The following is a 25,548-nucleotide window of genomic DNA, read 5'->3' as shown; positions in this document are numbered from 1 at the left end:
CGCGAGCGCCGTGCGGAGATGATTCGCCAATTTGAGGTACCGCATCCGACGACGGAGCTATCGTATCCAGAAGCGTTTCGGAAAACGGTGTCTCCCAAGATCCCGGAAGGTCTTCGGCCCCTAGAAAGAGCAAAAGAGATGCCGACTTTCTGGCAGTACGTCAATAACCTCAACACCGAGGATTTCCTATCAGTATCAGACTCCAGCATCACCCGTAAACGCTACAGGGCAAGAGACCTGCAGCCCCATTTTCCCAACGCATCAACCTCCATTGCAATCAACTTCCAAATCCAGCATCACACATGTGCGCCCCACACAAACCTCACGGTCTTACTCTCAAGGACCCTAAACACTAATGGCGACGCTGCTCCTAGTAGAATATAGATCTCGTCCCCTGAGACAGTGAGTTTGGGGCAAAGTTCTATGAAGCCTGTTGTGGAGACGAAGAAAGCCGGCCAGGGCCAGAGTGTCTTTTTTCACGGGGAGGCGGTCCATGGTAGGCCCACGCAGAGGAAACTTGTGGTTATCCGGTAAGGGTCGTTCACATCTGCCCTCGTCGCTATGTTGTCAGGCAGCAGCGTTGCACAAAGCGGGGTAGTTGTGGCTCCCACCATTGCACATGTTCAATTCGACAATTAACAATCATTCCTTCACTGAGCTTCGGCACGTGCTACATCAAGTCCGGAGGGACTGACAATGCGAGACTGCACAAAACCTTCTGAAGATCTATCAAGACGCGCCGCTCGAATTCCAACAGTATAATTCTATCCGTCTGCTCACCGTGCTTCCGGAGAGGTCCGCTGAAGGCTACGTGCAGTGCACACTATTTAACGCGTCCATGAAACAAATGGATGGAGCTCACACGTGCCTGTCATACGTCTGGGGAACTGGATCGGATTCCTCGAACAAGGTGGACACCCTTACAAAAGCGTTACCCGGTCCTCCCTGTCCGCAGACCATGACGTACGCGTACTTCAGCAATACAGCAAGTACGACACCGACGGACTGTATATCGGATTGCTCGGACTATAAAATCGTCATTATCAACTGGAAGCCCATGAACATACTTCAGAACCTCCGTGACTTCCTGCAAATAGCCTGTCAGAAATACGCAGGCCAGCCATTATGGATCGACGCTTTGTGCATCAACCAGAACAGTACTATCGAACGGAATCATCAAGATTCGCGAATGGGGGGAGATATATTCCCACGCAAGGCAGGTGTTAGCATGGATTGGGCCCTGTGATTCAGGCGTCAATTCACTTGACGTGCTGCAAGATAAAATCTTGAAGATTGTATCTTCTAATGGAGTAGAAGGAATGCTTCCATTGAATGGAGGTCATGGTCAGGACAAGCCAGCTCATCAACATGTTCGATTCTCGCAAGCAGTTAGAAAGTTACTGGAGCCGTGCATGGATCACTCAAGAACTGGCAGTAGCGGCAGAGAACAAGAACTGGGATGGCATGCTCGTGGTTGCGAGCGAGTATCAGCATGTTTGGAAGGATGGTACGACGACGAGTCCAAGTTGACATGATGACACCCCTCACCCCGCTGCTTAGGAAGCCATTGCTCTCCGAAACGAAGATGGGGTCGGGCACTGGAGACCCTGTGCTAGCGCCATCGTCTCCACGATAAGCGAGCCGGGAGTGCATCTCACGTGGAGCAAGAAGGCAGCTGCTACGCTTGATTCCCCTCACCGACTTCTGGAGCGCCGGCACACGCTCCGTGGTGCCTCATTCCACTGTTCCACTGCATCGCTTCGGCGGCACCTTTCCCAGGCGCGTCGACATAGGATCTGCGATGCGTTCGGACTCCTGCGACTGCCCGCGCGCTGCGGGTTGTCCATGCACCCGGAGCGGGACCCAGCGCCACTGTTGATGGGCTTGATGGACTACCCCCCTCGCCTCCCAGCCTCACCAGCCCGTCTGTCCACGATGGCTCTCGCCCTGGGTCTCGTCGTCGTTGAGTCGACGCTCAAGACGCAAAACATCCCTTGCACGGCCATTGCGACGACACTCGAACGGGACATATCTTGGGCTAATGCCTTTGGTCGTGTCTCAGAAGAGACGGACCCAAGCTAACACACCAACGCAGCAGGGGAGCCATCCCGATTGGGCGCTGCTAATAGAGCGTGCGTGAACGCGTGTCAAAGACCTCATGCCTTGCAGGACGCTTGCCAACGGACAAGATTCTTGCACCCTTACCAAAGCAATTAGCCACTCAACAACGTTGCCAGGGTCGACATTCTTAACACTGGCCAGCTGCACCCGTGTGAAAGTGGAGAGTCAAGCTTTCGTGGCTGGAGAGAACTACATGCAGCCACCTCGGTCCCTCGACTTCGAAACTGACGCTCTCTCTTCGTTCCACTGGAATAGCACCTTAGGCTCGAGCGCGCACCCTTGAACTGCTTCAACTTCAGCTCCTTACTTCGAACCTCGTGTGCGCCTTCATGGCGGCTGTGTGATACGCAGTCAGTTGTGCCAGGTTTCGGGGTCCTCAATTGGATCTGCAGAGACTATCGCATGCAAGGACTGTGACACCAATACCAAAAACACGTAGCCATGCTTCCGAAAGACCACGCGCTCACCCCTTCGGCGGTATCGTCCGCGGATATCCCGCAATTCGAATTCAAGAACGACCCACCAAGCGGTATGTAGGAATTCCATCCCTGCCTTCGTCCTTCTCGCCATCCCAAGGAAACGGCACCACATTACCGCCACTGCAGAACCTCGTCTTGATTTCCATTTCCCCCCTACCCTTGTTCAGGGTCCACCTCATCCGAGGTACCCTTGCTCCATAGCAACCCCCTTGTCTTCAGCACTTGTGGACAGCTTGTTGACGCAAGCTCTACGATCCGACATTCACTCAAAGATGCCTTTGCAGAAGCCGCCTCCTAAATGTCGACCAAGTGCTGACCAGAAAGGACGAAAAGACAAGCACACATTAAATCAGCCACGGAAAACACTTCAAACCATCAGCGAGTTCACACCTCAACACGCGACCACTCAAGCTTCCACAGGCTCCTTGTTATGGGCGAGTAATGACGCTACAATCCATGGCGATCCACTAAACGTAGCATCGAGGCATTCGGGGAACAGTCGTAGGCGAAGTCTGCCAATTCAGAGCCCGACAAGTCAACGTGACTACACAGGTACCCCAATAAGTTCATCGGCTATTTCCACACTGTATCGCTCAGGCACACCTCCCAATAACTCACAAGGTAACGCACGGCATAATACTAGGCGGCGTTCGATGCCTTCATCCTTCGAAACGCGAGGGCGTTCTTTGTCACCAGTTGCTGAAGGTGAACTATCGAAACAGCCGATGCCTCAGGAGGACTCGCAGTTACCAGCATCCGGCTGGAACAAGTCTGGAAGAAAGAAGCCCAATAGCGTATCACGTGGGACAGAGCAACACGCAGGAGGGTGGAACGCGCGACGAGAAAGAGAGCTTGCCAAACGCGAGCGAGAGCTTATCGAAGCGAACGCTCGACGTACAAGAGAACGCCTTGGCCTAGCTATAGGGAGTGCTTCGACGTTACCAACGGCAACACCATTTCCGTCAGCAAAAGCTGATGACCTCATTGCTCAGCAATCTCGCTACTATTCGCAGCTGCCTTCGCTCAATCGGCCTACGAGTACCAATGCGATAAGTCGGAACAGTCGCGGTAGAAACGGGAGACAGGTCAATGACAGTGTTATTGATGGGTGCCTGTTCCAGGACGTTGCGGCCCGCGTTCCAAACGGCACTGCCCGGCAGCCTATGCTACGCAGAAGCCTGTCTGCAACATCTGACCTACGATGGAACACTCATAGCAAACCCGTCAACCGTGGAGTAGCCCCAGTGATGCGTTCAGCATCCTCGATCTCAATGCTAAGCTCCGCCCTGACCGAACGACAACTGTTAGATCCTCGATCCTCTAGCTCTCTACAGACTTCGTCTAACTCAACACGCTCATCATCTTCAACAAAGTCCAGCGTCTCTTCAACTACAACCAAGCCATCTCAGCGATCATCATCGTTCACGTACACCAGATCTCTTGACCACCCCCTGCGGCAGAATCCCGTTAGGAGCAGCCCGGAGCCCTGTCCAGCACTCAGCCCGGCGCATGTTGAGACTAAAACACCTCCGCCTTCGATGTCTCATGCTTTCTTAGGATCGCAGCTGATGGCTCAAGCGACGTATCCACAGGAAATGCTAGCGCCACAGAACCCCATTGCATCACGGGGGCATTCTCGCCCGCGAAGTGGGTCACAGTCAAGGGTATCTGCTGTACACATACAAAAAGTCGCGGACAAAGGTGATGTCATCTACCGCGAGAACCCTGACAAGAGAGTATTGTCCCCGGCAAGCGGTCGTAACGCGGTCAGAAGATGTTCCAAAGAAGAAGTGGAGAGACGAGTTGCACGGGAGAAGATAAAGGAGAGAGTACGGCGGGCTAATGAGCTTGAAGACAAGAGGGAGAGAGAACTAAATGGGGAAGGACAGAAGAAGAAGAAGAAGAAGAAGTCGAAGGGATTTCTTTGCGGGCTGTTTCGGAAAGCTTGATAGTGTACATAGCGCCCCGGTACGCCGCGTGCATCTCGGGCTAGAAAGCCAGACGATTACGCATAAGTTGAACCACGAACAAGGGCGTAGGTGCCGGAGCCTGGTAACATGTATATATCCTCGGCTAGATGGAAGGAGAGCAGGTGGGAGGATATGACGACAAGTAGCTTGAAATTGCATGCATAACACAGAGCTCCACGAGTGGCTGTTCAACGAAGTTTAGTTTTGCGCAACGTATACCTTGCTGGGTTGCCGACTGTTGTTGACATTCCCGTTCTTAGTGTCAAAGAGAGCTCAGCTTCTCGAGGCGGTGAGGAGCTGAAGTCGTGCTTTCACGAGGCACGACTTCACCCGACGCACGTGCAAGCCACACGCATCATGTCACTGGCATGCTCCGAGCGGATCGGCACCGAACGTTCACACTCGGCTGGGCTTCAGATGGACCCTGACACGGCCGGAGAGAAGAGGGCTCACCCGTGCGTGCATACTGTGTACATTGACTGTGCCGCACAAGGGTCCACGAAGGAAGGAGAAGCGAAGGCGTGGGGTAGTGAAGTTGGCAGACACCAGGTGCGTGTGGAGTTGATTGGGAGTCAGGTGCCGACACCAGTTCCGACACCTGCCTTGTAGAGCGTTGCGTGCCATACAGAGCAGCAGGTACGTGGTTTGAAGTAGAGCCGCCACGAAGGAACGGGGTTGGTACGGGATGCGGGGGAGGGCCCTGCCTTTGCAATTGTCCGAGCGGAAGACGCCCGCAACGACGCAGCGCGCAGACGCCGACTGTTGCTCCGACTGTCGTCTTCTTCGGACGCCAGACTCGGAGCGAGCGCCGTGAGCCGCGAGGCGTGCAGACGAGGTGTTGAGACAGGAGGCCGCATGCCTACCGGTGCTAGTGGACAGCTTCCGCTTCTGGATCTTGTTGCAGCGCGCCCAACTGGCTTTTCCGCAACGTCGCGACAAGGAGCAGGGCGGGCGGGCGCTGCGAGGCTGCTGGGGCTGGAGACGAGCATTGCCCACACACACGGAAGACATGGTCCTACGTGGTGCTCTCGCGTACTCGTACCTTCTAGTGCGTCGCTCCAGGGCTGTACGAGCAGTTTAGCATTGCGTCCGTGCTGCAGCTGCACCGTCCAACGGCGAACTGGGACCTGCTCGCCATAGCACCGTACCGCTACAATCCCCTGGTGCCCGTCCCCGCCGCAAACCTCCCCCGCCGCGCTGGCTCCTCCTCCTCCATTGCATGCCTCTCTAGAGGACGCCGACCACACTCCCCCGAAGAAGCAGTGCTTCCAATGTCCCCCGGCAGTCGAGCCCCGCTCCCGCTCCTAGACGCCAGTGGCTCGCTGTCACACGCCCTCCACAGCAGCCACCCAGTCGCACAAGACGTACCGCCGCCCTCCAGACCCGTCTGCTGCTGAGCCGCCTCGCCGCCCCGTGCCACCATGTCGCCGTCAGCGAAGCCTCCGAGTGCTGCTGGCCAGAATCGGAGTGCCAGGCCACTGCCGACCGAGCACAGGAGCACCCCCGCCCGCACCGAGAAGGCGACGAGCGCTCAGCAGATGGAGTCGCCGCGCAAGGAGTCGGCCCAGTCCGCCCGCCCTGCTGCTGGAGCTGGAGCCACAGGCCTGCGACCCCCCAACCTCAAGAACCGCGCCCACTCGGCGCCCATGATACCCAAGAATCACCACCATGGAACCGAAGACGATGATGCCATGCAAAGCTTGGGCGAAGGGGCCGAGGACTGGGAGATTGCCGGCGACGAGTTCTTCCAGCGATACCACTTCCCCGACGCCGTCCAGCCCACCAAGCTCGAGATATCCTCCAGCTCCGTAGACTCGTCCTCCGACACCGAGGGGCCCCTCTCCCCCACGAACCTCAAAGGCCGCCATCCGCTGCAAATGGATGCCCCTCCCAGCCCGCGATCGCCCGCTCCATCTGCAGGTGTAAGTTGCTCTTGGGGTCTCCATATTCGCGTAGCTGCAGCACTGACGCAACCGTCTAGTCCGGCACCAGCGACTCCGCGTCCATGCAGGACATCAACGTTGCCGTACTGGGCGCCCGCGGTTCGGGCAAGTCCACCTTCATACGCCACGCCCTCAATTTGCCCAATGCTGGGCCAGGCGCAGTCTGCACCCGCAAGATGACCATCGACGGCGGACTATACGTTGTGCGATTTCTCGAAATGCCCATCAACGACGTGCAGGTTCGAGACCAAAACTGCATCAAATGGCCAGATACCCTCGAAGATTCAGTGACGCCACGAATTGACGGTGCCATCACCATCTATGATGTCACCAGCGAACAGAGCCTGGCACGCGTGCCAGAGGTATTAGGTCAGAGGCAGCTCCTTTGTCGAACATTGGACACAACATGCTAAAGGCTCGTGTTAGGCCTGTTGTCCCGATCGGGACTTCCATTCGTACTAGTTGGGTGCAAATGCGACCATCACCCCGCCCATCGTAAGGTCGAACCTGCAGTTGTGGAGAAGAAGGCGAAAACCTTCTTGGGCGAAGTGAATACCTTTCAGACATCCGAGGCCTCGCCTGACGCGTACCGAGGCTGCTTGTCCGTGATTACGCGTGCAGTCATTTCTTCTAAGCGACGTGAGTGAAAACCTTATTCCACATGCCATGTAATTCCCGTAGACACCATTTGCAGGTGTCTTTTGATCCAGTCGCTGCTCACATCTTCGTATGCCTTATCACATCTACGTTCTTTATTGACAGTCGAGGCAGCTCGATCACAAGCATCAATGGCTCGCCGACGAGCAAATTCCTCGGCAGTGAGATCCAGCACTGCCAGAGATCCTTGGGATCGTAAACATGAACGCGCCAACTCCGAATTTTCGACAAGATTACGACCAAGCTCTGCTGAAGTCAAAGGCCACCGATACAAAGCAAGCGAAACCAACAAGACCTTCTTCAACTTCGAAGAAGAATCACCGACATATGAATCCAATGATTCTGATGGCCAAGCGTCCGATAGAGAAACTCTGGCCTGTGAGCTGCCTTCGGACGAGAACGGATATACTTTCGATCAGCTTGTGGATCGACTCCTAGCGCAACCCATGGACAAGAAGGATACCAAATTCGTCCACATGTTTCTTGCTCTTTATAGAAAATTCTCAACGCCAGGCCAACTGCTTGAGGGGATATTGAAACGATTCGAGGCACTCAGGAGGCGGACACCCCCGGTTCTCCGAATCATAGCGCAATTACATTACCTCACCATCATGCAACAGTGGACAAGTCACTATCCCGGAGACTTTGCCTATCCTTCAACGAGACGCACGCTGCGGAGATTTGCCACAGCCCTCGCTGGTAATCGCGAATTTGCCGTTGCAGCGGCAGAAATACTCCACGATTATGAGGCTATCACGGAAGATGACGACACAGAATGGGCGTGCAGCGATCGCCTGCGTGCTCAAAATGAGCAGATCCCGACGTTCCACACTGTCCTGGACGAGGACTCGGATGACGACGACTTCACCAAAGCGCTTGGCCACATGTCCATGTCGTCAGAACGGTTATCGATTGCGCGGAGCAGCATGACTGGACACTCACGATCTACACAAGGAACAACAGGAACGACTAGTTCAACGCAGACACTACTTCACCAGGTCGAGATGAATGAACGGTTGGCGAGGCATCTTGTTCCAAATCCGATAAAGCCACTGACAAAGCTCCAATGGCGCCAGTTCATGGAGGAAACCGAAGAAGCCATAGCCAAAGAATTGACGAGAATTGACTGGATCATGTTCTCGTCGATCCGGCCTCGTGATTTGGTCCGCCACGTAAGCATGAGCGCGGAAGAGAAGAAGAGATTTAAGAGTTTGGAAAATGTTACACGGATGACGGATCATTTCAACCACGTCCATTTCCTCGTACAACACTACATCCTCATGCGAGACAAGCACCGGCATCGTGCTCTCATGCTCGAGAAGTGGATGAAGGTAGCCCGTGAGCTGCGAAAACTGAATAACTACAATTCTCTCGGGGCCGTCCTGGCCGGTATCAATAGTACAGCAGTGCACCGCCTCGCAGCCACCAGGGAACTCGTTCCCCAGCAAGCCAATCTAGACTTTATGAAGCTCGAGATCCTCATGGGGCAATCGCAATCCTACAAGTGCTACCGACTAGCATGGGACAACAGCGCGAGAGAACGCCTGCCATACCTACCTCTGCACCGACGAGATCTAGTAACGGCGTCGGAAGGTAACGCGACATTCGTAACCGACAAAACCAAGCAGCCCGAGGTGTTCACGCCTCATCCCGGTACCAGCGTATCTCTCGGCGCGGCCGGAAACCGGAATTCAAGAGAGGCGCCCCCAGGTGGCGTCACAGGTAAAGAGCGCATCAATTGGAAGAAATTCGAGCTCATGGGGGACGTGATTGTGAGAGTTCAACGAGCACAGGGAACACCGTACCCGACATGGCGGCAGAACGACGAGATCAAGAACCTTCTCCTCGACATCAAGATCATGAAGGACGAGGAGGTGAGTTTTGCTTTGCTCTTCATTGTTCTTGGGGAAAAACTAATGTGTGGGGGTCTAGGAACTGTACGACCGCAGTCTCAGCCTCGAGGCCGCAGGCGCAGGCGAGAAGAAGAAATTTGCCAGCTGGTGGCGAGAGCGTTAGTGCCTCCGTTTCTACCTTACTTGCTTGACAGAACCCCCTATTTTCTTGTACGACTTCTATTCTCGTACCGTACGCTAGCCCTCGACGCCACCCGTCCAGCAATGCACCGGTGTTGATTCCCGCTTGCTACTGCCTCTTTACTTCTCTGTTTCTCTCGACACAGACGACACCACGCAGTGTTCGTTCGTTTCCTTGAAATCATTTCCTCATTTGCCGACATGACAGAAATGCAGAGCGTGCACTAAAAGGTGGTGTTTCTCGCAGCGAGATTGTCCCTGCCCATCCCGCACCTGCCGCCCGTGCAGGACTACCAGATCGAGGGCACGAGCTATATGCGCATCTGAGCGAGGCGCGGGGCATACACAGCGAACGCGACTCCCTCCGCGAGGCGAGGTTTCACGCCGCCATGCATGCGCGATGATGACGGTTGGCGTGGCCTTTTTGCGTGCTGCGTGGTGGTCTGGGGGAAAGGGAATCCGGGAGGGGGGTGTGGCTTGGATTGGCTTGGCTGGATCCATTGGATTGTGATTTGTTGTCGTATGTTTGCATGATACCTTTTCGCACATACGGGCTCGGAGAAGCATGTGGGGTTGGATTGTGTTGGATAAGACGGGGTGGAGCATGGCGTGCATGGTGTGCAAGCGGGGAATACCTGTCGTTAGCGATGCAAAAGTCGCATCATGAAGTAATGAAGTGCTTGTAATGACTACTAGTTTACACAGAGCGCGATTGAGATGCGATGGATAAGATCGATCAAAACTGGGTTGCTGTTGCTGCTTTCTCGAGTGTTATGGTACAGATGAGACTCTATTGTTCTGTCCAGTTTGTGATCCACGATCCACGGATTCCAGCCTAAGAGGAATTCCGTCTTCTGTTGCGCACAGCGTAGCTTGCGAATTGTCTACTGGTCGAGCCTGCACGGGAAGATGCCCTTCTCACGCTGGTCGTCCCATCGCTGTGTCCAGCCGCTGGGGCAGAGCGATCGATAGGCCAGGAGGAACTACGTGCGCGTTAGCGTCAATACCCATTGCGTGTCCTGGAGTGAAGACTCCGTACCTGGCGGCAGGGCGCAAAGTCCTCGCCCTTGGCGGTGATGCACTTGTGGTAGTCGACGTAGTTCTGCCAGCAGTGCTTGGTCTGGTTCTGGTTCGGGAAGCGGGCGTCAAAGCCTGGGCCATTCCGTTAGCTGTACTGTTCCCACGACACCTCTAGCTCCTCGCAAGGGCATGCGGAGCTCGGAGGGAGTTGCGAGGAGCTTCGCAGGAGCTCGGTGGGTGGCATACCGGCTGCAGTCATGTTAGCATAGCTCCGCGTGTGTGCGGGCGTCGCGGCGCGTACCAGTGACAAACTTGAAGGGCTTGGTCTCGGTCTCCTCGTCGGACATGGTTGCGGTGGTTAGAAGAGTGTTTTGGGTGCGGTGTGGAGGACAATGGCTGCGCGGAGAGTGGTGACGAGTATGAGGTGAGGTTAGCAATCGGACGGGCTGACAGTGAGGAGTGGTTCGATTGCGCTTTGTCGGCTTAGCGGCTCGGCGTTTTGCGTGCGTGCCTTGGAGCTCCTGCGTCCTCAAACGACGTGTGACGTTTGACTGCTCCCCAACCTACGACACCGACCACACGCTGCACGCGAAATCTCCGCTCTACGACTCTGATCGATACCTTCAACATGTTCAAGGCTACCACCGTCAGGGCTATGCAGCCCACCCGGATGATGTTTATGCGCCAGAGCGCCCCGATGTACATGCGGCAAACGGCGCGCATGTTGAAGCCCGTCCCTGTACGTTGAGCAAGCTTCTATTTCTTTTCCTCAACATTGTAACTAACATTACGCAGAAGGAGGAGCAATCTGGTAAGCAATTGGCCCGCTATAGCCACAATTGGAGCCGCGAAGATCTGATCTAACTGGGATGCTGTAGCTCACGGCGTCTCCCAACGCCTGCGCCAGCTTAAGAAGATCCCTGCTGAGTTGATTCCTCTCGGTACGTTTCCCTCTTTATTATACCCTGGGAAAACGATAGCTAATTGGCCGCAGGTGTTGTCCTTGCGTAAGCTTTCCCGTTCCTCGGTTACGACTGTGTATGGTGTCGGCTGATACTAATACTATACAGGGTCGCCGTCGGTGCCGCCATCTTCTCGCTCGGCCGGAAGCTCATGGTCGACAAGACACTCCGCCTCAAGAGGCAGGCTGGGAACTAGACGCGTTGGACTAGTTTTAGGCAATATTAGAGGCGGGGTAGCTGGGCTGGGGGAAGGCCCTTGTACAAATCTAGGACCAGGGAGATTGGCATCGTGCTAGAGAATCAAACATCACTTTCGTATGTCTGGTACATCATACAAACGCAAGTTCTTTGCATTTCGTTAAAGATGTAGTATGATGTGTGGTGTGATATCCTGGGGGATTCGAGCAATTGACGTCTGAATTCAATAAAGGACCGCAAACAGATCCACAATTTCTTTGTTGTGATCAATGCTTTCACCAACAGCTTCCAGTGTACGAGATACGCCAGATAACGATCCTAAGTGAGCGAGAAAGCGGTGGCTTTGAAAAGTTGAGGTCTGAGAACCGACCGAAAGGATAGATGCCGACTCAGACAGCTTCTCAATTATGAGCGTGTTGGTTAGATGGCGATTCGTTGTACGAAGCTTGTCATGTAGAGAGGGAAAAGGAGCCTGGTAATTTAACCCGCAGTCCCATCGTCCGTGGCGCCCGTCCTTTTACAGATAGGCAATAATTCCTGGTGATCGATCCAGGTCAAAGGAAAGAGGTATTTAAGCTGGCTTTGGACCGGCCTCGTCGAGTCCCTCGAGTCCTTGCATGGGATCCATCGGACCATCTTCTGAAGCATCTGGCGCCTGCTGAGCCGCTTGGCGATCTTCTTCGCTCACAGCATGTTTTGCTATCCAGCCCTCCTACATCCGTGTTAACACATACTCATACCAAAAATAAGGGATTAAACGCACCTGCTCCCAAATGGCTGTCTTGCTACCCAAACCTTCACTTGCATCTTTCTGGGGCTTAGCGGCTGCAACCTTTATAACCTGACCATAAAGCTCGCTCCTGTCCATATTGTCGATAGCGTCCACTGCATCCCCCGCTGATTCGAACTCAACGTAGCCGAATCCTCGGTGTGGATCGCTCGAGGATGGCGCCTCCGGTTTTGGTAGGTTGACTTCTACGATGTCGCCAAACGGCAGGAAGGCGTGATATAGAGTTTGCTGCGTCACGGCATGGTCGAGGCCACCTACGAACACGGTGGCCTTTGATCTTGAACTGTCTGCTGCCATAATTCGTGCGAGTCGACTGGGTGTATTCGTGAAGTCGTGCGATGCAGCTCTTGATTGGTAGTGAACTGTGGTAGGCGCTCGCGAAAACGCCACGTGACCGGCCCACAAATACGGGTGGTGCTTGCCAAGTCCGCGGTGATGGCAGGAAGGACAGGTGTGTTGATGGTGAAGCTGCCTAAGAATCTCGCCCCAAGTCCAAACACAATCCGTCTTTCGCCTCCCTCTTCTTCTCGCACATTTACCCCTCTAAACTTCGATTTCGCTTTCCCAAAATTTTGCACACCGGAGCCTTGTTTGTCTGGTCTGACAGCTGCGAGCGACCGCCGCTATGGTCCGTCTTCGAGAAATACCCAGGACGGCCACCTTCGCCTGGTCGCCTGGGTCAACGCAGCCATTGATTGCTACGGGCACAAAGGCGGGGGCTGTTGACGCAGACTTTTCAAATGATACCACGTTGGAACTCTGGGAGCTCAACTTAGACAGCGCGGAGCAAGGTATCGAGCTGCATCCCGTTGCTACTGTCAATGTAGACTCGAGGTAGGCAAATGACCAGAACGGGGGAATTAAGCTAAGGAAGCACAGATTCAATGGCATTGCTTGGAGTCAGCCCAGCGAGTCGTACCCTCGAGGAATAATAGCGGGCGCATTGGATAGTGGGGCATTAGTACTATGGGATGCGGAGAAGCTGCAGAAGGGAGAAAGGTTGCCATACTCTTCCCGCTCACGCCAGAGATCATGGCTAACGGTTCATAGCGATGCGCTCATAGAGCAGATCGACAAGCACACTGGTCCCATTCAGGCTATCCAGTTCAACCCCTTCCGACCGAACATCCTCGCCTCCGCTGGCGCGAAAGGCGAGCTCTATATCCACGATATCGATGATCAATCGAAGACATTCCGCTTGGGCAAGGCGGGCGCGAACCCAGACGAGTATACTTCATTGGATTGGAATAAGAAGGTTGCACACATTCTTGCAACTGGCAGCAGCGGAGGCTTTGTTACCGTTTGGGATGTGAAGGGAAAGAAGGAGAACCTCACATTGAACAACTTTGGCAGGAAAACAGTGAGCTCAGTATCATGGGACCCGGATGTTCCTACGAGGCTAGTGACAGCCATTCCTGCGGACCAAAACCCGTTGGTCCTGGTGTGGGATCTCCGTAACTCGAACGCCCCAGAGAAGACCCTCCAAGCCCATGACCAGGGCGTGCTTTCACTATCGTGGTGTGTGCAGGATAGCGACATCCTTCTGTCAGCGGGCAAGGACAACCGGACGATCGCCTGGAACCCGCACACGGGCGAGTACCTCGGTGAATTTCCGGTCGTGACAAATTGGACCTTCCAGACGGCCTTCAACCCATCCAATCCAAACTTGCTTGCCACTGCATCATTCGATGGCAAGATCGCCGTTCAGTCTCTCCAAAACACCGGAGCTGGAGCTGAGCAAACCAAATCCACCGCACAGGCTCTGGACGGCGAGGACTTCTTCTCGAAGACACATGTTGAACCACAAGGCGCTTCTTTCTCCTTGAAGACGCCTCCTAAGTGGCTCAGACGGCGCGCAGGTGTCTCATTCGGGTTTGGGGGTAAACTGCTCAGATTTGGCATTGCAGACGGCAAGTCAAAGGTCAGCATATCCGCCTTCGAAGTGGACTCGGATATCGGCACAGCAAGCGAAGAGTTCGCCAAGACTCTGGAGCAGGGCGACCTTGCCGCGATTTGCGAATCGAAGATTGCGAAAGCGAGTACCGATGAGGAAAAGGCCGACTGGAAGGTCATTGAGACCCTCATCTCCGACAGCCCCCGGAACCACCTCATAGAATATCTGGGCTTCTCGGGCGCAGAAGATGACGAAGTGGTCGAGGAAAAGAAGGAGCCAGGAAAAACTGATGGCGCAGAAGAGGAGGGAGCTTCTTTCTTCGATCAGTCGAACGAAGGAGGCAACTTTTTATCCGATCTAGCGTCTTCAAAAGGCGCAAAGACAAACAACCCGTTCTCGATCTACTCCGGCTCCGAGTCAAATGCCGACAAGAAAATCACTCAGGCACTTATGCAGGGTTCTTTCGAAACAGCAGTGGATATTGCTTTAAAAGAAAACAGGCTCTCAGATGCCTTCATGATCGCCATCTGCGGTGGCGATAAGTGCATTGCGAAGGCACGAGCAGCCTACTTCAAGAAGCAAATTGACGGCCCGAACTACACTCGCCTTTTGGCTTCGATCGTTGGAAACAACCTCTGGGACGTTGTTTACAACGCTGATCTGAAGGACTGGAAGGAAGTCATGGTCACGCTCTGCACATACGCTGACAAGAATGAGTTCCCTGACCTCTGCGAGGCTCTGGGTGACCGCTTAGAGGAAGCGATTGCTGGAGAGACAGAGTCCTACCGGAAAGACGCCTCCTTCTGCTACTTGGCAGGCGCTAAACTCGAAAAGGTTGTCGTCAATTGGGCACAAGAACTGCAGGAGAACGAGGCCGCAAGTGTAGAGAACTCTACCGGCGACAACAGTTTCTCTATCCACGCAAAATCTCTGCAGGACTTCATTGAGAAGGTTACTGTTTTCCGGCAAGTTACCAAGTTCCAGGATACGGAGCAGCAGAAGGAAGAGGGCTGGAAGCTCGGTCCGCTCTACGCGAAGTATGTTGAGTACGCTGACATTGCCTCTGCACATGGCAAGCTGTCCATCGCCGAGAGATACCTGGACCTCCTGCCCGAAAAGTACCCCGCTGCAGACGTTGCAAGGGACAGGATCATGAAGGCCACGAGGAAAGCGACACCGCAAATAGCTCAACGACAGAGCCAAGCTACTCCCGTCCAGCGTGGCTCGCGTGTCGTACCTACCTATCAAGCGCAAACGCCTGCGCCAGCGGTCCCCGTTGCCGCCCCATTGCAGCAGCCGGGCTCTCAGTATGCCCCTGTCAACCCTCTGTCAGCTCAGGCGCAGGTTGCTGTACCGTCACCGTATACTCAAGTGGCGCCTAGCCGAAATGCCTACACTCCTGCAGGCTACCAACCAAGCGCTCCGTCTATCCCTCAACCTGGTGGTTTCAGCGGTTACCAACAACCTCAAGCGAATCCTCTTGCCCCGCCTCCGCGTAATTTCTCCAGCTCGCCATCAATTGGACCTGCGGCTACTCAAAAGAACATCCCAAACTGGAATGACATGCCAGAAAACTTCATCGCTCCGCCAAAGCCAGCATCACGTCGCGCCACTCCTCTCAACGCTGTTAATTCTCCCTTCCAAGCCCAGCAAGGTCCCCATCAAACATTTGGAGGTCCTTCGCCGACGTACCCTCCCCAGTCGCGACCAACTCCTCCACCGCCACCGAAGGGGCCTCCGCAAGGACCTCCTCGTATCTCGTCGCCACAAACATCCGCAGCTACTGCTCACAGTCCATACGCTCCAGGGCCGCCATCCAACGCGTACACCCCGCCATCGTCAAGCTTTGCTTCCCCACAGCAACCTCCTGTGCCCCGTGGTACTTCGCCTTACAACCCTCCACCGTCTGCCGCTCCGCCCTCTAACCGTTATGCCCCAGCGCCCGGATCGACGCCTTCAGGACCACCAGCGGGTATGCCACCGCCACGGCAAGTCGCACCGCCGCCGACCCAGTTCGGAGGTCCCTCGCCTTATTCCCCAGCACCATCTCCGTACGCACCAGCACCAGCTGCGCAAGCACCACCTCAGGCGGCGGCGCCACCCCAACGAGGTCCGCCACAAGGTCCGCCGCGAGCTGGCCTTCCGCCGGGAGGTCCGCCTCAAGCCGGTCCTCCCAGGCCAGATTCACGTCCAGGCACCGCTTCCTCGCAGCGAGCAGCCACTGCTGCGCCAAAGCACCGTATGTCTCACCGAAAAGAGTACCATTTGCGATGTATTTGCTAACAAGTTGACAGCTGCTGGCGACCGGTCACATATTCCTGATGCATCCCGTCCCATCTACGAGATCCTCAACGCAGACATGCAACGCGTGAAAGCTAAGGCCCCAGCCAATTTCAAGGCCCACGTTGCAGACACCGAAAAGCGATTGAACATCCTCTTCGATCACTTGAACAATGAGGATCTGCTTAAGCCAGACACGGTTCAAGAGATGAAGGAGCTTGCGGAACACATACAGGCCAGGCAGTATGACCAAGCGATTGCGCTGTTTACGGATTTGATGACGAACAAGACGGAGGAGGGTAGCAATTGGATGGTAAGTTGCCGCATGTTGGATGCGAGTGCCGTGCTGACAATGGACAGGTTGGTGTGAAACGCTTGATTCAGTTCAGCAAGAGCACACCACATTAGAGGGGACAAGGTGAGTTGTTTCAGAGTATAGTGGGATGCAGCGAAAGGGATGATGCGCATTAGCGACGATAGATGTGTGGATGATATGATTCGAGATTGGCATGACTTGATATCCTAGTGATGACTGAAGTGCGTGTGCGCCTCTGATTGCTGGCGCGCTTTCAACAGTGTGTGCCTTCTACAATGTATCGATGACGCGCAATGCGCGCTTGCAGATGCCCATGTCTCGCTACTCTTCAACCCAAGGGCGTGGGATACAGGCTAGTGCGCCATTCCACTAAACGTATTGACATTTGGTCCGTTGAGTGGGAGAGGGCTGGTAGGCTAGTCGTGATGTCATTGTTTTACAGACGCGACACGAGCGCCAACGCGATCGCCAGACACGATGCAGGTACGATACATAACTTGGGACGCGCCCTCGTTGCTGCTAGTTAGCTTGATCTAACCATACGGCACATTGAACAAACCCTGCCCCTTCCTTCTCTTACTTTGAAGAGTGCGAACGCAAAGTGGAGCAAGATGCCGTCTAGCAAGGGAAAGCCAACGGATCCTAAGTTGAGAGAGAAGGTTAAGGAGGAGATCCAGAATGAGCCGAATAAGGATGGGGGTGGCAAGGGGCAGTGGAGTGCGTGGAAGGTACGTTGTTCTTTTGTTCTCCCTAGAATCGAGGATAAGCGTGGGTTGGTGCGAGGATGCTTGGAGGTTGTTTCGTCTTCTTGTCCGTTTGAGACTTGTTCATGGAGGTGGACGTATGGCCGGCTCAGCGCACAATTCGTGTCATCGTATGCGCCGTCTGCAAGTTTCATACTAACATCCCAACGGGCGTCCAAACTCTCCAAAGAATACGAAAAGCGCGGCGGCGACTATGAAAACTCGCCCGGCACCAAGAACGAGCCCCAAAAGGGCACACCGCAGCCAAAGCCCTCGGGCAAGAAGCAAAAAGAGGAGAAGAAGGCGAATAAAGAAGCTGACTCGCCGCCACCCGACGACGGAGGAGAGAAACAGGAGGAAGAGAAGCCGAAGGCTAACACGGCGAAGAAGGCGAGTCCGGCGGCTGGAAAGAAGAAGGAGAAAAAGCCTGTTGAGGGGACGAGAAAGAGTGCGAGAGTGGCAGGAAAGAGAGCCAGTGTTGGAGATGAAGGGGGTGGGGAGAAGAAGAAGGCGAAGAGGTAAATGCCTTTGAAAATGAGGGTCATGAGTTGTCATCGCAAGTTTGTGTACTTCTCGTGGTTTTAGATTTGACGCACGCTGGAGACCATTTAAAGTGGAGTCGAATAGAATGCCCTTGCAGGTCGTTCCACTGTGCGCTACCCTTACGTGTGATTTGGGTTTGATGGTTCGTGTAGTGTTGATGTTTCCAATGAGTTCTCGAGATGTCTTTCCGAACGGGTCCAGACCAACGCTGGAGTTGCGCCTGCAATGGTGTGTTCTGCCTGCATCAACAATACCGGATTCGAAGATTAGTGCTGTCCAAGATGATGAATGCCACGGCAGCGCACTACCTGGTGAATCAGATGGAGGCATGCTCATCGGTAGCAGTCAACAGCAACCAGATGTAACTGAACGGCACGAACCCATCTCGACATAACCACCGCGGCTTTGACGATTCTCATGTCCTGTACGTGTTTGAGCAAAGCTGTTGAACATTATAAGAAGAGCTAGTCGACACTCAGAATCGGGTCATCACTGTGTTCGTAGCCTGGCCGACGACTCCCACCCAACGCGCGACATGCTGATAAAAGTTGTTTCCTGTTCCCTTGTGGTGCGCACGGTAAACCACTCCAGGCTCCGCGTAAGCTATGCTACGGCCCGGGAGTACATGAGTGCGTCATCTTGAGGGAGGCCGCGAGGTTGTGCGTGGTTGCCCGATTCGCATGTTGGCGCGGTAGTCCGTCGTGGACTGCCTCAAGCGCACCACAAGGACACTTGGAAGGAGGCGAGCTCGTCCTCATTCCGAGAGGTTAATTCGATCTGCAGAGACATCCAATGATCCAAGCTCTTCACCGATCAGCACTGTTGCGCCCGCTACTGTGACCCCGGGCTCACGGCGCCGTCCCCCGAACCGTCGCCCGACACTGGGGTTCCAGACGGGCGGCGAATTGCAACCCACAACTCCACCTCTGCCATCTTGGGTCCGCCCACCGAGGATTTCTCCTTATGCACGCACCCACGCTTGACACGGACAAGTTCTCGCTCTTCGAAACCGGCTCTTGCGGCGATGATCGCGCCTTGGGGCACGGCAGATATCCCCTGTTGGGTCCTCAATCATGGATACTAGAGACTGGCCGCGACCAGGAATTGATCTTACCACAGGCACACCATCGAGATCTGCCAGACGCGTACTCCAGCTGACAAGACGCGAAGCATGTCCACAACGCCAATATGTGCTGACAAAGTTAGTCGCGACGAACTAGCCCTCAATCCGAAGCAATGCAAGACGTACGGATGCACAGCCAGAGTGCTCAACCTCATTTGCCCTTGAAGATGTCTGTACACGATTAGTATTAAGCAAAGCCCGTTCGGAATCCACATACCTAGCTTTTGCTGGAGCGGTGGTCTCATTGTATATGCGGACTCGTTCTTTACAGAAGTCACGGTCGGGGTTGGCAGGAAGGGTACGGCAATCCGACTGATTTGTGGGGCCTTCGCCTGGTCAGCTTCTGGTTGAACCTTATCGTGACATATTTATCAGCTCACACGGGGGCTGAAACAGTCCTATGTACGAAGAACCCGGTTTGATGTCGATACTGGCTACGCCAACCACTATTTTCGACCCCACAGTGCCCACACCAGGGCTATAAGCGGCAGCCTCGCTCAAGGCCGGATACACAGCAGTCTCTTCGTCATCACTCATGGTATCCTCGGCCACAAGAACAACGCTCGCGGGGTCTTGGATAGCTCGGTTGTACTCGCTCCAGTACGAACTGTACCCTTGCGGGTCAAGATTAGCACCGGACTCGTCATGCCGTCGACCTAAGATTAGCGAACTCGACGCATCTCGCAGCAGCATTGAAACAGAAGCATTTCAAAACTGCCTCTGGCATCATCGACCGAGCTGCTGGCGAGTGCATGAAGATGGATTGCGGACTGCTTACAGAAGTGTATCGTCAGGATAAGCAGCATAATGAATACGCTGGTAATGGAACGTTGGCGAGTGAAAGAAGCCTGCCGCTGCAACAGTAGCAATCCTGGCCAGGTCTTCTTGGGTAGCCAGACGCACGCCATCCAAAGCGGGCAAGACAGCTACCGATGGCATGGCGTGTCAACGGCTGTTGTCGAAGGATTTACACGAGCAGAGGCACGCGTGAGATGTGAAATCCAAAGTAGCTTGGGGACATGAAGCTGGAGGGCTCGGACTCGGACAATGGTGACTAGGCCACGGGAGGCGATGCAGACGAAGATATGTATGTGCAGTACCTGCACCAGACATTGCAGGATATTGCTTTTTGCTATTCGTCGAAGGCTCACGGGCGGCCACTGAGCCTCCGCTACACCGGTCAGAAGAAAGGAACGACTGCTTAAACCATCTACTAATAGTGACGGCGTTAGACCAAACGGTCCTACGATTGGACTGGCGGCCACATCCACCGGGCCAACAGTCACGGCTACTATCAGGGTACATGCAGCCGGGGATGCGCAGGGACCGGGTCGGGGGTAGATAGTGGGATGATCGCAGCACTGAAGGAAGGAAGCCTGGGTCAAGCGGTGTGAAAGGTGTACGGCTAATGACAGCCCATGGAGTGGTCAGCGAGGCAAGGCTCCGGGGGCAAAGGATGGACAGGCGCTGTGTCCACTCGTGTGTTCGGCAGGACGAGGCAGACCAGCCGGAAGGGGACTTGCTGACGGATTGCTGCAGCCCTGTGAAAGTGCCGCCCACCGTGTCCATGGGGGCACGGGAGCTAGGCCACGGGAGCCTGAGCCAAGCGCATTCCCAGGTGCTCGTCTCACGCATCCTCCGGGTGCATGCTAGAGCTCGCTGCCGCTGGTTCTCTCATACTACACCCCACCCGTCGCTACGGCTGCCCCAGGCCCACGCTCTGCGACTCACTCGATTCAGCAGCCCAGCTGATGAGCCTGCGGCCCTGGCCGACCGTCGCACGCTGTCAGCCGCACATCGCACTCCGCCCTCATGGCTGCCAGTTCGCAGTACCACAGAGGCGCTACCGCTCCCCACTCGCACTACCACGCTCTGCCTGGCAACCAAGAACACCTGTACACCGACCTAGCAACATCGTGGCATGGCTCCAACGGAGCCTTCTCGCGAGCTCCCGCTCCTTCGGCCCTTCTCCAGCGCTTTAGCTCCCCGGCCCACCGCCCGCCGGCCCACTATCTCGACTACGCCGGGTCCAGCGATCACCTCAATCCCAACCTCAACCCACCGCCATGGCACGCAGCATACACCCGGCCGAATCCCCAGGCTCCTCAGGGATGGAACCCAGACTTCAGCGAGGGTGCCCTCACCTCGCGGTCGCTGTCCTACAGCGAGGCTGAAGGTCGACAGTCCGTGCTGCACGTCGACCCCCGGTCTTCGCGCCCGTACGAAAACGCTTCCACTGTCCCGCTGAGCAGCCCTGCTCACGAATATCGGCCTCAAGAGGACCACCATGCCCCTCATGTGACTGCGGTAAGTGCGAACCTTCACCTCTGTAAGCGTTGACTGACCCCACACAAGGATGGTGCCGTAGCCGCAAATGCCCCGCCATTCCCAGCAGATGCCCGCACTTTGGCTCCCATGCTAAACTATGCCAACTCAGACATGCATGTTTCTCCTACGCATGCGTCGCCGCAAGCTTCTGTGACTTGGGCTCAAGAAATTCCTTCCGACGTATCTCCAATCGCTCCTCGGCATGCTTTTGGCCACACTGGCCATGCTCTTCCTCCAGGTGTAGCGCTGGGTAGCCAAGCGCCACTACAGGACACAACTTGGGCCATGGTCAGCGCTGCTCCCAGTGCTTCAACCCCAGCCGTATATGAGCAAATGCCAGATGCAGCACCATTGTGGCCTGTGGAGCCAGATCCGCAGAGTTACGCACATGAACAGCATATCCTCCCGCATCCCGCAACCCTTGGGGTCACTCCTACCCGAGGAAAGCGCTCGCTTACAAAGAAAGCTGTGGCGAAAGTTCCTGCCGCGTTTGTTGCGAGATCGCAGAAGTCGAAGGTGTCGAAGAGGAAAGGGCCTCTGGACGAACAGGCTCGGCGGAAAACACATGAGATGCGTAAGCAGAAGTCTGCCTGCATCCGGTGCAGATTCTACAAATCCGGTGTACGTTATGCCTACCGTTGCAAGACGTTCTTTGACTGACAACGTGCCAGTGCGATCACGGAGATCCTTGTCAAAAGTGTCAAAAGGTCGCGGGAGGGGCTAGATCATTCAACATGCCCTGCTGCAGGATCCGTCTTGAGGAAGCTATGCTGGTCCGCCACTGTACGTGAAGCATGGCCTCCCTACAGATCGCACACTAATGCCACACAGGTAATGGCCGGTCTAACCAGGAAGAAGGTGAATTCATAGGTTACGAGTGGCTACCAAACTGGGACCTCCTCAACATGGATATCATTTGGAACCTTCCAGGGACTGGCCCTATTCACATTCAACCAATGCGTATTACGATCGGGCAATATTGCCCGAAACGACCCCTTTTGGATGCGGCAACGAATGAGTGGAGCACCACTCAGGGCCGGGTAGTTGTCGAACAGCCGCCGTACGCTGTTTACGATACACAAAGTCTGGTTCCGCTTCTGGAAAGATACATTACGAATTTGCAACCCGCTGTTGAACAATGGATCTTCGCACGGGTCGCTCATGATGAGATAGCACTCCTCACGTACCAGGAAGTTGTCCGCCTACGAGGCAGACTCCTTCCGGGTCCGCAGAACCTGCTCGACCTCTGCATGAGGATTCAATGTCTCTCGATCGTGTCGCAGGGTTATGGCACCGTTTGGTCCACTGATGTTCCTGGTATTCAGGAATACGATTTCAGCAAGTTAGGTCGCAGCCAGTATGAGGCTTACGACAGGAATTCTCGCGATCGCCCGCTGCCAGGAGCCATTAGCCAACAAGTCGATGTCGCTGCTTTGAAGCTCCTGAAGAAACTAGAAACAGCCTGTCACAAATTGGTGAACAACAAGATATTCAAGCCGAAGATCAAGCCCTGGTATGAATTGTATCTTGCTTTGTACGTCATTTTCTGGAATTTGGAGTACATCCATCGCAGTGCGGAGACCTACATCATGTCCAAAAATGGAACGGTAAGCGAAACACGACATTCCTGTTACAGCCCTGGCTAACAACATTAGACTGTCGAAAATCATGTAAACAACGTTGTCAGTCGACAGATAGAGAAGTGGGAGTACTCTTTCGAAGTACTTATAACGTACTGGAAGACTGCAATACGCGATTATGTGCCTTTCAAAGTAGCGCGAGAGAATCCCGAAGAGCTGCGTAAGAAAGGTCACCTGGATGCTCAAGGATATGAGTATGTATTGAAGCTGGTGAACATCATCGATAGAATTGGAGGAATCGGTATGTGCATGTGTAAACGGGGTTTCGGCGCAATGCTAACGTACCCTTGTTAGCTCATTCTACATCACCATACACCGGCCTTCGATCCACACACGACTCCCTGTCTAGTAAATGGATCAGGACTCTTCTGGAAACGTCCGGCGCTTAGTGGCTTCTTACTTTCATCCGTCGGTCGCCTTTCGTTCTTCTGGAATCATTCTTCTCCTTCTTCGTTTCTAATCATAGCCACGGAGCAAACGGAAAATTGGACTAGGACACGTTCAATCGGTCATATGCATCTGTGGCAGCAAGTGTTTCAGCTGAATTTTGGTATATTGTGTATGTTACACACGATACAAGGGCATCGTACATGTGATACTGAAATATGCCTCCCAATTAGTACAAGCAAAGATCAAATTACCCTTCCGAATGAGCATATGCCAGGCCGATTTGAAAGAAAAAGCCACCCGAAGACAGGAAATGACGAGATAAGAAAAGGCTTAGCCGTGGCTCTCACGACCGCTGATCTTGCGCCAGGGGTCAAAGTCGTGAACGGGAATCTCCTGACGACGGTCAGGCGTGAAAGGATCGTCGAAGTTGCGCTTCCAAGATTTAGGCTTATCCCATGCGTTTTCAGGATCTCGAAGGAACATTCGCAGAAGATGACGCGTGCTAGGCCCTTCCCTCTTGCCATAAGCTGCACGAGCGTGCATAACACTCAGATTGTTAATGAGCTGAATGTCGCCTTGCTGGCGATCAAGCTGGGCGCAGACCTTCCGGGCCGCTTCTTCCACCGCGTGAATAGCGTGCATTTGCTCCTTAGAAAGGTCCGGCATCCCCGGATCGCGAGGGATGTAAGGACCACCTAGAAGCGGCGCCTTGACGAGTTGACACATGGGCTTTCCCTTCGAGAAGAACAGGGTGGGACCGAGCTCCAAGTAAGAAGCTGCGTCTCTGTAATACTGTCAACAGCGTACTTCGCAGTTCGCATGAGGCACTCACTTTTGCTTCAGCTCAAATGGCCACTGAGCCTCCGCCATGGTCTCAAGCACAGCCGGATCCTTTTCTAGGAGCTCGTTGTAGATGCTCCAGAAAGAAGCGACATGTTGCTCGCCACCGTTGCCAGCGCCACCGTCATCCCGCACGTGCATGGCGAGAACGTCACCGGAGAATCGGTCGCTATGGAAATCCATCTTGGTCGTGATTTTTGAGCCGGCCAGACCGATATCCTTAGCCCAATGCGGGACCTTGCGAAAAGTTGCATCGAGGACGTGGCCTGTTCTCTGTCAGTCTTCAGGACCGCTTGAAGATTAACGAAACTCACTTAACGTCTGGTTCGCATACGAGTCTGTGGCACGCAGAGGGCAGGTATGGGCACAGATACCGACAAAGGCAATGACAGCCTCCTCATCATTGAACCTAGCCGCATGCAGACCGCGAATAACAGCAACGCCTAAGCCATCATGGACTTCTTTGCTGACGGCAGCCAACCTCCTGGAGAGATTTTCGCTCAGAGGGAAATTCTTCTTGCTAATTTGTTCGGATTGAAGGTTCTGCACTGGTTTATTGTCAGGTACCGTTAACGTTCAGTAGCAATCGTTAGTCACTTACATTTGATCGAGATAACAGCAGATCGAACTTCGGAAACTTCGGCGGCGCCAAGGTTCACCACATATTCGGTTGGGTTGAGCTCCGAGTTCTTCCAAACCATTGGACCTGCTACGGAAGGTGCGAGCTTATCCGGTGCTGAGCCGAATGAAGAATTGCTCCGAAGAGACTCCACCGAAGATCTCGCGCTCAAGCTCGAGACTGACATTGTGGATCCTGGTTAGAACGTTGGATGTGATATTTGAGTGTGGTTAGTAGTGAGTTATCGTTGGTAGTTGGGTGTTGTTGTAGGTGCTGTTGAAAGCCGTTGTTGAGATTTCGAGGTAATTATGAAGATGTTGATGCAGGTCTCAGGCACCCGGATATGGCCCTTTATATGCACAGGGCCAGGATCTTTGCCGCATGGAAGACTAAGGTAGCGAGGCCACGCCGGGCGCCTCACAGCAGAGCTGACTGAGCCACGCAGATACAACGAGGTTCTTTATTCCATGCTGGGATGTATTATAGACCGCCAATGCTCGTAATCCCGGACACGACTCCCGAGGACGATCGCAGTCGAGGCTGGTGAGGAGCTTGTTGCTCCTATTCGTCGGTCGCATTCACATTCGAGCGTATTAATGTCAGCTTGCAGGAACTGTGCAACCGAATCCTCCAACGACAATGTGCCTTGAGAGCGGGTC

The 25,548-nt window shown here is 54.5% G+C and overlaps 8 protein-coding genes across 8 annotated transcripts; 5 read left to right on the top strand and 3 right to left on the bottom strand.

Annotated features, from left to right (window-relative positions):
• Positions 1-5,991: 5,991 nt before the first annotated feature.
• N0V89_004338 (uncharacterized protein) lies at positions 5,992-9,186 on the top strand (the record flags this gene model as incomplete). The annotated part of the gene is made up of 4 exons (XM_056213125.1): positions 5,992-6,492; positions 6,552-6,875; positions 7,281-9,044; positions 9,103-9,186. The coding sequence occupies 4 exons, from the start codon at positions 5,992-5,994 to the stop codon at positions 9,184-9,186; spliced, it is 2,673 nt and encodes an 890-aa protein (XP_056073433.1).
• A 901-nt stretch (positions 9,187-10,087) lies between these two features.
• On the bottom strand, positions 10,088-10,570 carry COX12 (Cytochrome c oxidase subunit 6B; the record flags this gene model as incomplete). The annotated part of the gene is made up of 3 exons (XM_056213124.1): positions 10,088-10,186; positions 10,243-10,355; positions 10,525-10,570. 3 exons carry the CDS (start codon positions 10,568-10,570, stop codon positions 10,088-10,090), a joined length of 258 nt encoding a protein of 85 aa, XP_056073432.1.
• Positions 10,571-10,851: 281 nt separating this feature from the next.
• Positions 10,852-11,381, top strand: N0V89_004336 (uncharacterized protein; the record flags this gene model as incomplete). Its single annotated transcript, XM_056213123.1, has 5 exons — positions 10,852-10,962; positions 11,019-11,034; positions 11,102-11,164; positions 11,218-11,230; positions 11,294-11,381. The coding sequence occupies 5 exons, from the start codon at positions 10,852-10,854 to the stop codon at positions 11,379-11,381; spliced, it is 291 nt and encodes a 96-aa protein (XP_056073431.1).
• A 573-nt stretch (positions 11,382-11,954) lies between these two features.
• N0V89_004335 (uncharacterized protein) lies at positions 11,955-12,470 on the bottom strand (the record flags this gene model as incomplete). The annotated part of the gene is made up of 2 exons (XM_056213122.1): positions 11,955-12,095; positions 12,147-12,470. The coding sequence occupies 2 exons, from the start codon at positions 12,468-12,470 to the stop codon at positions 11,955-11,957; spliced, it is 465 nt and encodes a 154-aa protein (XP_056073430.1).
• Positions 12,471-12,798: 328 nt separating this feature from the next.
• SEC31 (protein transport protein S31) lies at positions 12,799-16,755 on the top strand (the record flags this gene model as incomplete). Its single annotated transcript, XM_056213121.1, has 5 exons — positions 12,799-13,007; positions 13,053-13,172; positions 13,224-16,306; positions 16,362-16,660; positions 16,708-16,755. The coding sequence occupies 5 exons, from the start codon at positions 12,799-12,801 to the stop codon at positions 16,753-16,755; spliced, it is 3,759 nt and encodes a 1,252-aa protein (XP_056073429.1).
• A 385-nt stretch (positions 16,756-17,140) lies between these two features.
• N0V89_004333 (uncharacterized protein) lies at positions 17,141-17,928 on the top strand (the record flags this gene model as incomplete). Its single annotated transcript, XM_056213120.1, has 2 exons — positions 17,141-17,146; positions 17,251-17,928. The coding sequence occupies 2 exons, from the start codon at positions 17,141-17,143 to the stop codon at positions 17,926-17,928; spliced, it is 684 nt and encodes a 227-aa protein (XP_056073428.1).
• Positions 17,929-20,884: 2,956 nt separating this feature from the next.
• Positions 20,885-23,429, top strand: N0V89_004332 (uncharacterized protein; the record flags this gene model as incomplete). Its single annotated transcript, XM_056213119.1, has 5 exons — positions 20,885-21,379; positions 21,428-21,974; positions 22,232-23,007; positions 23,056-23,281; positions 23,335-23,429. The coding sequence occupies 5 exons, from the start codon at positions 20,885-20,887 to the stop codon at positions 23,427-23,429; spliced, it is 2,139 nt and encodes a 712-aa protein (XP_056073427.1).
• Positions 23,430-23,760: 331 nt separating this feature from the next.
• On the bottom strand, positions 23,761-24,971 carry N0V89_004331 (uncharacterized protein; the record flags this gene model as incomplete). Its single annotated transcript, XM_056213118.1, has 4 exons — positions 23,761-24,214; positions 24,263-24,536; positions 24,585-24,818; positions 24,872-24,971. The coding sequence occupies 4 exons, from the start codon at positions 24,969-24,971 to the stop codon at positions 23,761-23,763; spliced, it is 1,062 nt and encodes a 353-aa protein (XP_056073426.1).
• Between the last annotated feature and the right edge of the window lie 577 nt (positions 24,972-25,548).

This window comes from Didymosphaeria variabile (assembly GCF_027946475.1).
Source record: "Didymosphaeria variabile strain IMI 356815 chromosome Unknown scaffold_3, whole genome shotgun sequence".
Classification (NCBI taxonomy): Eukaryota; Fungi; Ascomycota; class Dothideomycetes; order Pleosporales; family Didymosphaeriaceae; genus Didymosphaeria; species Didymosphaeria variabile.
The sequence above is the reverse complement of the archived record's forward strand: the minus strand, read 5'-3'. Positions and strand labels throughout refer to the sequence as shown.